Raw genomic sequence first — 13,126 nt, forward strand, 5'->3', positions numbered from 1 at the left:
GCTTCTTGTGGATGAGCAAAGAAGATGGTTTCTTGAGATGGAATCTACTCCTGGTGAAGATGCTGTGGAGATTGTACAAATGATAACAAAGGATTTAGAACATCACATAAACTTGGCTGATAGCAGTATCAGGGTTTGAGAGGACTGACTCCAGTTTTGAAAGAAGTTCTGCTGTGGGCAAAATGCTATCAGATAGCATTTCATGCTACAGAGAAATTCTTTGTGAAGGGAAGAGTCAGTCAATGCAGCAAACTTCACTGTTGTCTTATTTTAAGAAAGTGCCACAGCCACCCCAACCTTCAGTCACAGCCATCAACATTGAGGCAACACCCTCCACCAGCGGAAAGATTACGACTCACTGAAGGCTCAGGTGATGGTTAGCATTTTTTAGCAATAAAGTAGTCTTTTATTGTGAAACTTTTTTTTTTTTTTTAAATGTCTTTACTGATTTCAGAGAGAGGAAGGGAGAGGGAGAGAGAGATAGAAACATCAATGATGAGAGAGTCATTGATCGGCTGCCTCCTGCATGCCCCACCCTGGGCATCGAGCCCAAAACCTGGGCAAGTGCCCTGACCGGGAATCGAACTCAGATTTCCTGGATCATAGGTCGATGCTCAACCGCTGAGCCAAGCCAGTTGGGCTATAGTGAAACTTTTAAAATTAAATATATTGGGGTAACTTTGGTTAATAATCTATAAATTTCAGGTGTACAACTTTATAATACAATATCTGTATAGTCTATTGTATGCTCACCACCAGAAGACTAGTCTCCTGTCACTAAATATATATTTGACTCGCTTTACCCTTTCACTCTTCCCCCACTCTCCTTCTCCGCTGGTAACTACCATTCTGTTTATTGTCTGTATCTATGAGTTTGTTGAGTAAAGTATTTTTAATTAAGGTATGTACACTGCTTTTAGACATAATGCTATTGCACACTTAATGGACTATTAAGATTACTTATCATGAACATAACTTTTACATGCACTGGGAAACCAAAGTTCGCATGGCTCACTTATTTGATGCTGCCTTTATTGGGGTAGTCTGGAACTGAGCCCACACTATCTCCAAGGGGTGCCTGTATTTCATTTGATAGCATCTTCTGAATACCTAGACACTGTACTGCGCAAAAGATAGAAAAGAAATCTAGGATATGTTTTTCTGAAGGAATTTCTTTCAGTCATTTATGTATTCATTCAACAAACGCACCGACCAGGCCTCAGGCACATGCCAAGCATTGTGGAGTCAGGGGGAACAAAGCTCTCATGGTCCCGCCCTTACAGTAGGAGCTTATATTCTACAGGCCGGGGACAAGAGTGTTTTTTAAAGTAAATAAGATAATTACATTCTTGGCTAAGTACTATAAAAACATAAAGATGGGCCATGAAGGAAATTATAGGGAGTCCTTTTTCTGTTAGGGAACTGAGAGGTCTCTGAGACCTACGGAAGCTGGTCACACAAGAGCAGAGCAGAGCAGCTTGCTGGCAGCAAGAGCAGCGCGGCAGGACCCAGGCGGGGGGACCTGGCCTGGACCAGGAGGAGGCAGGGCCAAGGCGGCTGCAGCTCCGCAGGGGAGGCCCTGGGGCGGGACCTGAGGCGAGACTGGAAACAAGGTCAGGGCTGATTCATGTAAGGCTTGGGTCAAAGTTGCAGTCAAGAATTCGGATTTTGTTCTAAGAACAATGGAAGACTTTGAAGTTTTAAGTGTCTGTGGGGTGGGGAGACAGGATGTGACTTAATTTTTAAGAGATCTCCCAGTGAAATTCCGTTTTTCATCTTTTAGATGGTTAGAGAGAGAATGGTTTGATAACAAGGGGTATTGTGGGAGGAAACAGGCCTTCTCATGATTGCTGGTGGGTTTGTAAATCGTTTCATTTCTCTAGATAACATTTTGGAAAGATACATCAACATAAAAAATGAGCATGCCCCAGACCCAGCAATTTCGCTTCCGGGAATGCGTCTCGCACTGGACTCATCCAGGTGCAAAGTAAGCCCTGATCAAGAACATCATGACAGCCTGTGTGCAATGGCACAAGGTTGGACACAACGGCAGTGTCCACGGATGGGGGACTGCAAAGTATATCATGCTGTGTCCAAGTGATGGAATGGTCTAGCAGCGGGGGAGCTGATGACTCGGCAGGAGAGATGACTGGAGGCAGGGGCTTGGAGATGTGACAGTCATGTAGAAGAACGTTTAAACAAGACGCCTGGAAAGACACTTGCAACTTGAAGTGTGGCCTCTAGAAAGGAAAGCATGGACTGAGGCCAGGAGGGAAAGGGGATCTTCCCTGTGTGCCCTAAATCCTGCTGAAACATCTGCTTGTTTTTAATGCAATAAGCAGTATTAAAATTAGCCTAGAGCCCGGCCGGACGTGGCTCAGTGGTTGAGCATTGACCTAGGATCCAGGAGATAGGGGTTTGATTCCCGGTCAGGGCACATGCCCGGGTTGCAGGCTGGGCAGCCGATCAATGACTCTCTCATCATTGATGTTTCTATCTCTCTCTACCCCCCTCCTTTCCTTTCTCCGAAATCAATAAAGATATATTAAAAAAAAAAAAAAATTAGCCTAGTAAATAAATAAATAACAAGAAAGTGTATAATTAGATGTCAGATGCATAGTATATAGATAGGGGCTAAAATCGTAGATGCTCAGGGGATGCAGGTTAGAATTCAGGACTCTCTGGGTCAGATCTCCAAAGGGGCTGGCTCCGTATTAGGTAAAGAGGATGCGGGGACCCCAGAGTCTCTGGGGTGTGGCCAGGCCTCCAGAATAATGAGGCCCAGGCCCAGATAGCTCAGGACTCCCTGCAGCTTCCCCCGGGTGCCTTCTTCTTCCCTCCTTCTTTCTGGGGACTAGCTTTACCTGCGTCTCTCCTGTACTCACGACGGGCCATGTGGCACCCAGCACCCCACCGGGATAGGGGAATGGGGTTTCTTCCTGCCCAGTCCCTACAGGGTGGGATTGGGAGAACGCTCAAGGTCAGGGGAAGGAGAGGGGTGCCCAGGCCTGGACCTTTGTAAAGGGACAGGGTCCTGGGTTCATTGAAGTCTCTAAAGTTCAAGGGGTAACAAGTCAGAGATCATTTACCTGTAGGCCTGGAGGTATTGGACCTACCTAGGCAGGAACAGCTGCTAAATGTTCAGAAAGGTACTCAAACAGCAAGATTTAGGGCTGTTTATGGATAGCCGTTAATCTGAAAATTCCTGAATAACCATCACTTTCCATGTACCTCCTACGTGCCAGGTCCTGCATTAGCCACTTAGCACTCTGACTGATTCAACCCTTACAACAACCTAGGGGGACTATTGTTATTCTCATTTTACAGATGGAAAAATGGGAGCCTGAATGCCAAGTCCCTGGCCCGAGCTCACACAGTCGGGAGCTCTCTACTCAGTTGCACGGTGGACTCTGTGTGTGGCTGTCCTGTTGGCCAGCATTTGGTTGCCCTGCCCCCACAAGGCAGAGGGCAGGCTGAGTAATCAGGACTTGAACGCTGAGAAGAGCACTGGTTGGATTTGCACCCTCCTGTCTGGTGTGCAGGGCAGACTTCCTAAACTACACAGCCTTTGGGGTTCGGCCCTACTAGACAGACTTAAACACAGGTTTTTTACTCACTCCAGGCCATTCACCTAAGCCCCCCAGCCCGGTCTTCTTCCAGCTCTGATATTGGTTCAGGGTGGTTGTGGACCCTGATCAGACTTAAGGTCACTGTTGGGGGAGATTTCCTGTGCTCTTGGTCCTGCTACAGGTGGATGAAGGAGCCAGTGGCCGTGACTGCTGACTACAATCGTGAAGAGATCAGCCCAATGAGACGCTGAGGACAGCAGAGCTGAGAGGCAGAAGCCCTGGTGACAAGCCTGCCCTTCCTCAAAGCAGCAATAATCATGGTGCTAAATGTCGCCATTGTTTGTGGTGGGCACTTGCCATACCTGTGCTTCAGCTGGTCTGTGGTAGACTCCTGCTCATAGTGCCCGTCTCATTGCTGCTCTCCACCTCAGCTCTCCAAGGCCCACACAGAAGCGAGGACAAGAGGGAGTTAATCCCAGGCGTTGCTCAGCTGCTGGGGGTCAGGACTGGGGGAGAGGCCTTAGGCTCTGGTCCTTTGGGTGTTTGCTCTGGAAGGCATTCTGGACACTCCTGAGGGCCCAGCAGGATGGAGCCCTGTCACCTACAGCCGCAATCTCAGGAACACACCTGCACATTGGTCTTCCTGCCCCCTGGCTCACTGCAGCTTCCTGAGCTCAGCTGCCCAGCACACCACAGCACCCAAGTGCTTGCCTCAGCAAAGCTTGAGCCCTCCTGCTCTGCAGGCAAAGTGCCTCTCTGATGGTGCCATCCTTGTTTCACCCACTCGCACCATCCCCTAAGGCCCCCTCATGATGGTAGGTTTCCTTCCAGAACATAGACTTACCTGGACACACAGTGGCACAAAAGCCTCTACAGCTCCCCTCCACTGCCCTGCACACCCTCCTGACCTCGCCAGTGACCTGTGGCTCCTCAAGGCGCCCCTCCTGGTCTTTGCTCATGCCATTCCCCTTCCTGGAAACCTTTTCCTTCTGCTCAATGGAGAAATTCTAATAATCTTTTTAAAAAAATGTTTTTATTGATTTCAGAGAAAGGAAGAGGGAGAGAGCGAGTGAAACATCAATGATGTGAGAGTCATTGATCGGCTGCCTTCTGCACGCCCCCCACTGGAGATTGAGTCCGCAACCCAGGCATGTGCCCTGACAGGGAATCGAAACGTGACCTTCTGGTTCATAGGTCGGCACTCGACCACTGAGCAACAACTGCCGGGCTCTAATAATCTTTTAATGAGTCTGATTCAAAAGTCACCTCAGCTCTCCTGACTCTCAGGAAGGATCTCAGCGGCAACTGAGTTGTTAAGAACGTGTTCCAGTTGGACACAAGGGAGTTGCCTCGTGCTCACCACCTCACATGGTTCCTGGCAGGTGGGTTATGGCTATTATGTCCATTTTACAGATGAAGAAACTGAGGCGGAGAAGTCTCAAGCCTTAGGGCATGTGGCTGGGATTTAGACCCAGGCCATCTGACTGACCTAAGCAGAACAGGAATCTTGAAAGGGTATTGGACAGCTCCAGGTTAACTGGTAGGCTGGAGAAGCAATTCCCAGCCACAGCCCTGTCCCTGGAGCAGTTTAGTAATGTCACCTCTGACACAGGACCCTTATGAATGCTGCCACATCCCCAGCTGCTGGGATCTTGGTCCCAGCTTGCTGCTGAAAACCTGTTGTGGGGATGTGCAGGGGGGCAGCCCGCCTTTCCCCAAATGATCAATGATCTCTGCCCCTCACACATACACATCCCTGGCACCCCAGGGTGGATACCAGCTTCTTGTCATTTTGTGTCTTGATTCTGTGGATGTACGCTGGGCACCCCCAGAAGGACTGTACCTTGTGGGTCTCTGAGTCCACTGAGCACAGGCCAAAGGCCCCCACTGAGCAGGTTCTTGCCTCAGCCATGGTTTGTTAAGTGAGTGTGGTGTAGGGCTCAGGGAAAGAAAGAGGCCCCACCAAGGCAGGGCTTTCATGGGTGGAGCATGTTGTTTAAACATTATCAAACCTCTTGCAAAATAATCTGCATTTCTGGCCTTTCTAGGAAAAGGGGGCTATCTAAAAGGCTGAGCCTGCATGTCCCCTCGCCACAGGCCCCATCCCCCTCTGCCTGGGGCCTGAGCTCACTCACGTTCATCATGTTGCCAATGTGGTTGTTGCCCAGGGACAGCACCTGCAGTTTGACCAGGGCATCCAGAGAGTCAATCTTGGAGATCCGGTTGTTAAACAAGCTCAGGTCCTCAAGGTTTACCAGCGTGTCCAGCCCCTCGATGGCCTCGATGTTGTTGAAGGACAGGTCTGGAAGGAAGAGGCCATGAGGATTGAGTGATGGGTTGGGGGGGACCATCCTGAAACAAACCTGTCCGAGCTACTTATGCTCTCTGAGCCAGCGCCAAGCTGTCTGATAGCTCACGGTTCTCTAGAAGCTGTGCATGGAGTCAAACTTTCATCGCCCCCTGCAGTTCTGCCTCTCATCTTCCTGGCTCCGGACACATGGGCAAATGCTGGGGGCTGTGCTCTGTCATTGTTCTGAGCTGGAAATGCTTACTGGCAGGTCTGAAACAGTGCATGTTGGGGTGGGGGAGACAGTTGTAGAGTGTCCCTTTCACCCACTCCTATGGGAGTTTTAGTAGTAATACCTCCCGTCTGCTCAGCAGTCACCAGTTTATAAGTGCTGTGTGTACACCCCAGACAACAGTTCTGAGTGGCAGTTTGGAACTTCTCTCCCTATTTGCTCAACTGGGAAGCTGAAGCTCAGAAAGGCTCAGTGATTCACCCAAAGCCACACAGCTAACTAGGGTGGTGCCAGAGTGCATCCAAGGCTCCTCCCTGGACCAACTGCAGGCCAGGTTCTTCCAGGTACAGCACAGCCAACTCAAGCTTCCCCCAAGCCCAAGCCCAGCTGAGATGTCATGATCTTCTCTAGCTCAAGTTTCACATCTTTGGGACTAAAACTGATTTTTCTCCACCACAGGTTTTTGGCTGGGGTTGGAGCTGCAACCTTTCCTAGAATACCAATGGTCCAGAGGCCCAAACTGGGAATTTTTCATGAGCTTGGAAATACAATCATGGTAGCTGCAAGCCATCACGTTAAAAAGGTGATTTGGAAAGTAAGTTTATCCACATCTTAATTTAGCCTCATTGGCATGTGAGGGCATGCTTACCTGCCGACACTGAGACGAATGATAATTCATTGTCTCTTTCTCTATGCTAGGACCTTAAGCACATTACCTCATTTAACCCTCACAGCACAGGTATCACCACCTATATTTTATGGACAAGGAAACCAAGATTCAAAGGGGCCTGGTGGCAATAAGATCACATAGCACATAAAGAGACCGAGGTTCAGAGGGCTGAAGTAACTTGTGCAGAATCGATTACTACGCTGGCAGAGCTGGGATGCAAACCAAGGCTGCTAAATGCCAAGCCCACCCGCTCCCTCCTCCACCTCTGCTTTTTGGAGGCCCAGCCACACCCACGAGAACCAGTGCTGCCGGTAAATGTTTAACGATACCAGGTGCAGCGAGGGCCGCGCTGATTTGTTGCACTTGCTGATATCTGTGGAATAATATTCCCACCATGGCCAATTTCAAGCTACCAACAAGACAATCCTGAAAGCAGAAGTGGGTGAGATGCGCTCATGCTCGCGGGAGCCAGCGTGCTTGGCCCAGGAGCTGGCTGGTGGGCAGCCGTGGGCTGTATATAGGTGGGGGCTGTGTTGAGCCATCAGGGCACGAGCCCCTGCATCCCAGGGACCAGCTCTTCCTGGCTGTGGTTGGGTTCCTGGACTACTAGTGCTGTGGCTGGACAAAGGCTGCTTTCCGACTCTCTCAGGGATGCAGGCTGACCTTTTGCCAGCAATTTCCTCTTCTGCTTTCTCACTCCTGCACCATGCATGCTGGGCTCCACAGGAGCATCTCATAGGGGCTTGTGGCACTTGTTTTATATCTGAGAGACAGCTGGGCCTGGCAGCTCTGGCCTAAAAGCACAGCATTCAGACGGCCGGTGCCTGGTAGGCCCTCCAGGGGGGGGCATGGCTCAGAGTCTGGCTGACCCAGCACCCTCTTCTCCTCCTTCATCTCCTAGCTCAGGGGTGGGGAACCGTTTTTCTGCCAAGGGCCGTTCGGATATTTATAACATCATTTGCGGGCCATACAAAATTATGAACTTAAAAATTAGCTATGAAAAAAGCTCCTAGATTTATTGAATTTCGAGTCCTGCCTATAGTTGCCTTGGCAGGGCCAGGCCAAATGATTTCTCCAGCCAGACATTCCCTAACCGTGTCCTAGGGAGATGGGTGACTTCTGGCGGGGCGCCTGGGCCCCTCAGCATGGAGAACTAGTGCCGGGAGCGGGTGCCTGGGGTGAGAGGCCTGGGCCTGGTGGACGGGGGCCCTGGCTGTCGTGCCTCTGCCACCTGCAGCATGACTCCCTCAAGCCCACTGCCTCTCAGCCTCAGCTCTGCCTCTGAGAAGCTGCAGTGCAATCCCTCCTGCGGGCTGCTGGGGGCTGGCAACTGTCAGCACAATGGGAGCTGAGACTGTTTTGCAAATTCCGAGGTTCACGGATGCTCCAGGCTGCCTGTTTGAGAAAACAGCCTGGCAGGATGAAGGAAACGAGGACTTTGGGGTCAGACAGGCGTGGGTTTGTATTCCAGCTCTGCTGCTTCTTGGTTGTGGAGCTTTGGGCAAGTGCCTTAGCCTCTCAGAGCCCCAGTTCCTCTTCTGTAGATTGGGATTGTAACAGATCTTTTTGCTGTGAGGGCTAAACAAGACAAAGTTGTAAAGGGCTCTCCAGCCAACCCCCTCTCCCCGTTAGGTGCCCACCTGCCCCTCCCCAGATATGAGGCTGCCTCCTAAGTCCAGCAGATGGACACGGTTCATCAAGATCCCTGCAGTCTTAGCAGTGAGAGCCAGAGCTCTAGAGTCAGAGCTGGGTTGGGATCCTGATGCCCCCACTACTTGCTGTGACCTCAGCTTTCTCACCTCTACAATGGGGATGCTGTGTGGATTAAAATACCTCACGTGGAAAACATACGGGCCCATGCTTAACAGGTAGTAAGTGCTCAGGGCAAGTACCAGCTATATGATTATTTTGGGTCTGATCTGAGTCCCCATGAGTGGTGGGACCCATAATTATCTGTCAACCTGAGCCTAGAATGACTAGAAGGAATCCAAGGCTGCTCCTTGACCACCCCTACTTCCAAATTGGGAGGTTTGGCAGTTGGGAGCAGAAAACTCTGTCCTGGCGTGCCTAAGCACATTTTCCCTGTGTTTACCCAGCACAGGACCCGGGCTTTTAAAAGGAGCAGTTTTCTTGCTCCCTGCAGACAGAGCTTCTGCTGTAAGTGGGCTTGCAGAATATTGCCTGGGGAAACAATTACCTTAGCAAGTATGATCTTGGCAGGGCGTCACCTTTAATCAGGGCAGTCACACACAGAAAGGGGCCTTACCTAGCCAGACCAGCTGTGTGAGGCTCTCCAGGCCCTCAATCCTCTCAATGATGTTATTGTCCAGCTGCAGCTTCCTCAGGCTCTCAAACTGCCAGAGGTTGTCGATGCGGAGGATGTCTGAAATGACCAGAGGAGATGCCTCTTCTGGTTCCAGCCTGGGCTTAAGGTTAGGGTTCAGAACCAGTGTACTGGAGGAATGAGACAACCAATGCTAAACATGCACAAGGCTCCACAGTTCTGCTGCCCGGCCCTGGAGTATGAGGGTGCCCTGGAGATGTGTGCTGAGCACTAAGGAGCTCTGAGACCCTAGCAGTGCGCAGTGGTACTGATCTGTGCCCAGGGCCACAGCAGGACCTAATAGGTTCACGGGGGGCATGGGGGCATCAGTGGGAAGGAGGCTGGACCTGCTCTGGCATGGGACTCACTCATGTAACATCTAGGGCCAGGCTGGGAAGCTGCCCAAGAAGCCAGAACAACTTGGGGCACAAGACACAGGTAGGGGTCCTCCTTCTTTCCCTGTGCAGTATGACAAATAGAATCAAGGCTGCAGGGTGAGTGTCGCCTTGTGCACTGTTAGTGGGTCAGTCAACTAGTCCCGACATTTTGGAGGGCAGTCTGGCCACATTTACTGAAATATTTAACATCTGTGCCCTTTGACTGTGCAATTTCTCTAACTGAAATCTGTCTGCAAAGACACACTGTGTATGTGCCCAAAGAAATACCTCTAGGTACATGGGGGCAGAAGGATAGCCCCGCCCCCCGCCCCCCCCCCCCCCCCCCCCCCCCCCCCCCCCCCCCCGTGTCCATATGCAGGGAGTGGGATAAACTGCCCATATGAGAGGCAGGTTGCTCATGTCCCTGAAGCACTGGACCCTGTGTCTCTGAGGACCACCTTCAAAGCCACACAGCCAACTCATTCCCTTTGCTCCTTACACCAGGCGCTGTGGTTTCTGCCACTGGCAGCCAGAGTTCTGAAAATACTTACGTATAAATAAGTATATTCTGTGTATGCAAAATTCTAGAGGCCTAAACTTGTCCCCAGTTTTTTCTAGAAGCTACAAATAGCTCTGTTGTTTACATGCCCCCTTTTTCTATATTTGCTTTTGTAAGTTTTAGAAACTTAACATATGCTCACTAAAGAACTGAAATGATACAGAAGTGAAAGGGGAAAAGGAGGTGCCCTTAATAAGCACACATTGGGTAGCAGCTTCAGTGTTCATTCAGAGGGACAAGATTCATGTGAAGGCCTGGGAAAGGCACAGCACCCCTCCCAGCTGCCCTCTTCAAGCCAGGCCTCCCAGGGGTGGGCAGACAGCATTTCTCTTAGGTCTGCTCCCTGGCCCTGTGCAACCAGATTTCCCATGGTGATTCCAGCTACCATCCCTACTTGTGCTTCTGGGGTAGGACCTAGTTCCACCTCCAGATCTCAGCTACCTCCCATCCTGGTCTGGGTTTTCCAAGCACCTTATCTGACCCTGGCCTTAGGCTGACAGCCTTGGGTGCAGCTGACTTCCTGCAGACACCGCTCCTGGTTGGCTCCCACCCTCCTGGGTGCTCTGCCTGGCACACGGGCTTGCTGGCTTTCCCTCTACATCGGCAGTTTATGTGGAAAAGCCAAAACAACACAACCAAGTCAGGATGTATTTGGCAGTTAGCTCTAAATTAGTTACCAGCATGATAGGACTGCCCACAAAGCCGGTTTAATCTTCGACATAGACCCAGAGCCCTCCTCTCCTGCACCGTCTTGGTCTCAGCCTGCTGTCATTGCTCGCTGGACCACGGCAGAGGCCCCCTCACGAGGCCCCCTGCTCTGGTCCTGGGCCCCCCAGTCCAGCCTCCTGCAGCCAGTGGGACCCTGTAAAACCCACATCCCATCCTGCCTGTCCTCTGCCCAGGGCCCTCCCAAGGTTGCCCCATCACCCACTATATAAACCAAACACCCTCTCCTAGCCCCTGAGGCTGATGTTAGCTGGCCCCACAACCTCTCTGACCTGTCTCCACACGTCTGCTACCTCAGGGCTGTTGCTCTGGCCAGTCCCTCTGCCCTCGACACTTTCCCTGGATCTCCACGGGGTCCCTCCCCTTACCTCCTTCTAGTCTTTGCTCATCTGTCACCTTCTTGGTGAGGCCTCTAACCACCAGATAAAACACTGCGCCCCACCCCGGTTCCCTTTCTCCTCTCCTTTCTTTCCTTTTCTCCACAGCACATATTACCTGTAGCATACACTATTTTTCTCCTTCCTTTCATTTTATGGGTGTCCCTCCCTTGAATGTCAAGCTCCATGAGGATAGGCTTCTTTGTTGTTGTTGTTGTTGTTTTGTTCACAGTTGAACCCCCCTAATTCCTAGAAAAGCACCTGGCATATGACAGGCACCTGATAAATACTGGCTGAATGAACCTAGCTTGGGGAGGGGAAGCAAAAGGAAGGTGGTAAGCCACAGAATTACTTTCAGCCTTTCATTTAAAAAAAACAAAGGAAGGTGGTCAATGACAGCCACTCTGCAGCCCCTCTCCCCCTTTCCCCACTGTGGCTAGGGGCCCTCACTGCTTTGGATGGTCAGCTGGCTTCTGCAGAGGTGTGATCAGCCCTGGTGGCCTTGCTCTGGTGAGACCTGTGGGCTCTGAGGCTGGGGCCAGGGCCTTGCCCACTGCTGGGTCCCAGGGTCCTGAGGCAGGGCCTCAGGGAGGAAGAAGAGGGTAAAGGGGATTAAATATGTGATGACGGAAGGAGACGAGACTTCAGGTGGGGAGCACACACTAGAGTATACAAATGTTGTATTACAAAGTTGTACACCTGAAATTTAAACCAATGTTACTCCAACAAATTTAATTTTTAAAAAAAGAGAAGAAACCGCCTACCAAAACAAAACCCCCCACCAGCCAAAAAACAAAGAAAAGGAAAGAATTCCTGTGGCCACCTGCACAATACCTGAGGGGTTGCAGGACCCCTGCCCACCGCTCCTGTTTCCTCTTGAAGCCCTCACTGGCCTTTTTCAGTGAACCCCAAACTGCACACATGTTGCCTTACCTTGTCTTCCTAACCAACATCTGGCCATGGACTGCAATCATCCCATTTCACAGATGGGGGTGCTGAGGCACTGAGGTTCTACCTGGTCCCCAGCCACATCTTCCCACTAGGCTACCTGCCACTCTTGACGTGCCCCCCGCCTCGTGGTCCTGGGCCACTCCTGTTTCCTGCTCCTCCCCCCAAGCTGCTCTCCCTCTCCCCCCGGCTCCTGCCTGGCTGCTTGGGGCCACCTTCCTAGGTTCCTCCTGCCAGGGGCCCCACTCCAAGGACACTAAAGCCTTTGTGGTTCACTTAGATTTGGAGTGGGAGAATTTTATCTTTTTATACAGACTTGGCATGGAATTCCGGGGCTGGGATGTGGACTGGAGAAAGCCAGGGGGCCCTGCCTGGTAGCCTGCCCACCCCGGGATACGCACTCTGGAAGTCCAGCTGGAGGGAGAGGACGTCCTTAAAGAGGATGCCCTCCTGCTTGGCCAGCTGCCCGGCCTCCTCCTGTGGGCCCTGCTCCCCGACAGCCAGCTTAAGCATGTCATCGTCCATCACTCTAGGCTCCAGTGAGTTGCACAGACGGTTCATCTTCCCTAAAAAAACACACATCACGTTCCTGTTCCACAACCCACTTCTCCCTTTGTCTGAAGACAGGCTGAGGAGCATCCTTTTAAGGTGTTGGGGAGCACTGTGGTGGGTAAGGACATGCCAAACGCTGCCCTCCTCCCACTGCTTGGCCCACTACACCTAGGGGTTAGTACCTTTGCACCAAGGCTGCTCCAGGGCTTCCACTGGCAACCATGTGTGCCCATCCTGCCTGGTGCCCTTCATCAGGGGTATTCCTCTTGGCCCCACAACCACAGCTGTGACCCTACCCCAGACAAGTGGACTGGTGTCCACACTGGTCTTCTGGACCTATAGCCACGGCCATCTTGGGTCTTTGGCTTTCTGTGCCCACTCTTGTTCAGGTTTCTTGGTGCCAACCACTCAACATGATCCTCAGCAGCCCCAGCCAGGCACAGCAGCCCACGGCGGCCTTCTCGGAGGGCCTCATCCCTCCTGACAGTCATGTCTATATCCCTCCC

The 13,126-nt window shown here is 51.5% G+C and overlaps 1 protein-coding gene across 3 annotated transcripts in view; it reads right to left on the bottom strand.

Moving 5' to 3' along the window:
• The window catches only part of DRC3 (dynein regulatory complex subunit 3), a 38,574-nt gene that overhangs the window by 21,943 nt on the left and 3,505 nt on the right, over nucleotides 1–13,126 (bottom strand). For 2 of the 3 annotated variants that reach the window (XM_081161449.1, XM_081161450.1), the window contains 3 exons: nucleotides 12,470–12,634; nucleotides 9,025–9,141; nucleotides 5,705–5,871 (listed from right to left, as the gene is read on the bottom strand). In XM_081161449.1, coding sequence (XP_081017575.1) covers nucleotides 5,705–5,871; nucleotides 9,025–9,141; nucleotides 12,470–12,629 — 444 coding nt within the window. In that variant the 5' untranslated portion in view covers nucleotides 12,630–12,634. The remainder of the gene's footprint in view (nucleotides 1–5,704; nucleotides 5,872–9,024; nucleotides 9,142–12,469; nucleotides 12,635–13,126) is intronic. The other variant, XM_081161451.1, reaches the window with a different exon arrangement.

The sequence above is a fragment of the Miniopterus schreibersii genome (assembly GCF_964146895.1).
Source record: "Miniopterus schreibersii genome assembly, chromosome: 16".
Classification (NCBI taxonomy): domain Eukaryota; kingdom Metazoa; phylum Chordata; class Mammalia; order Chiroptera; family Miniopteridae; genus Miniopterus; species Miniopterus schreibersii.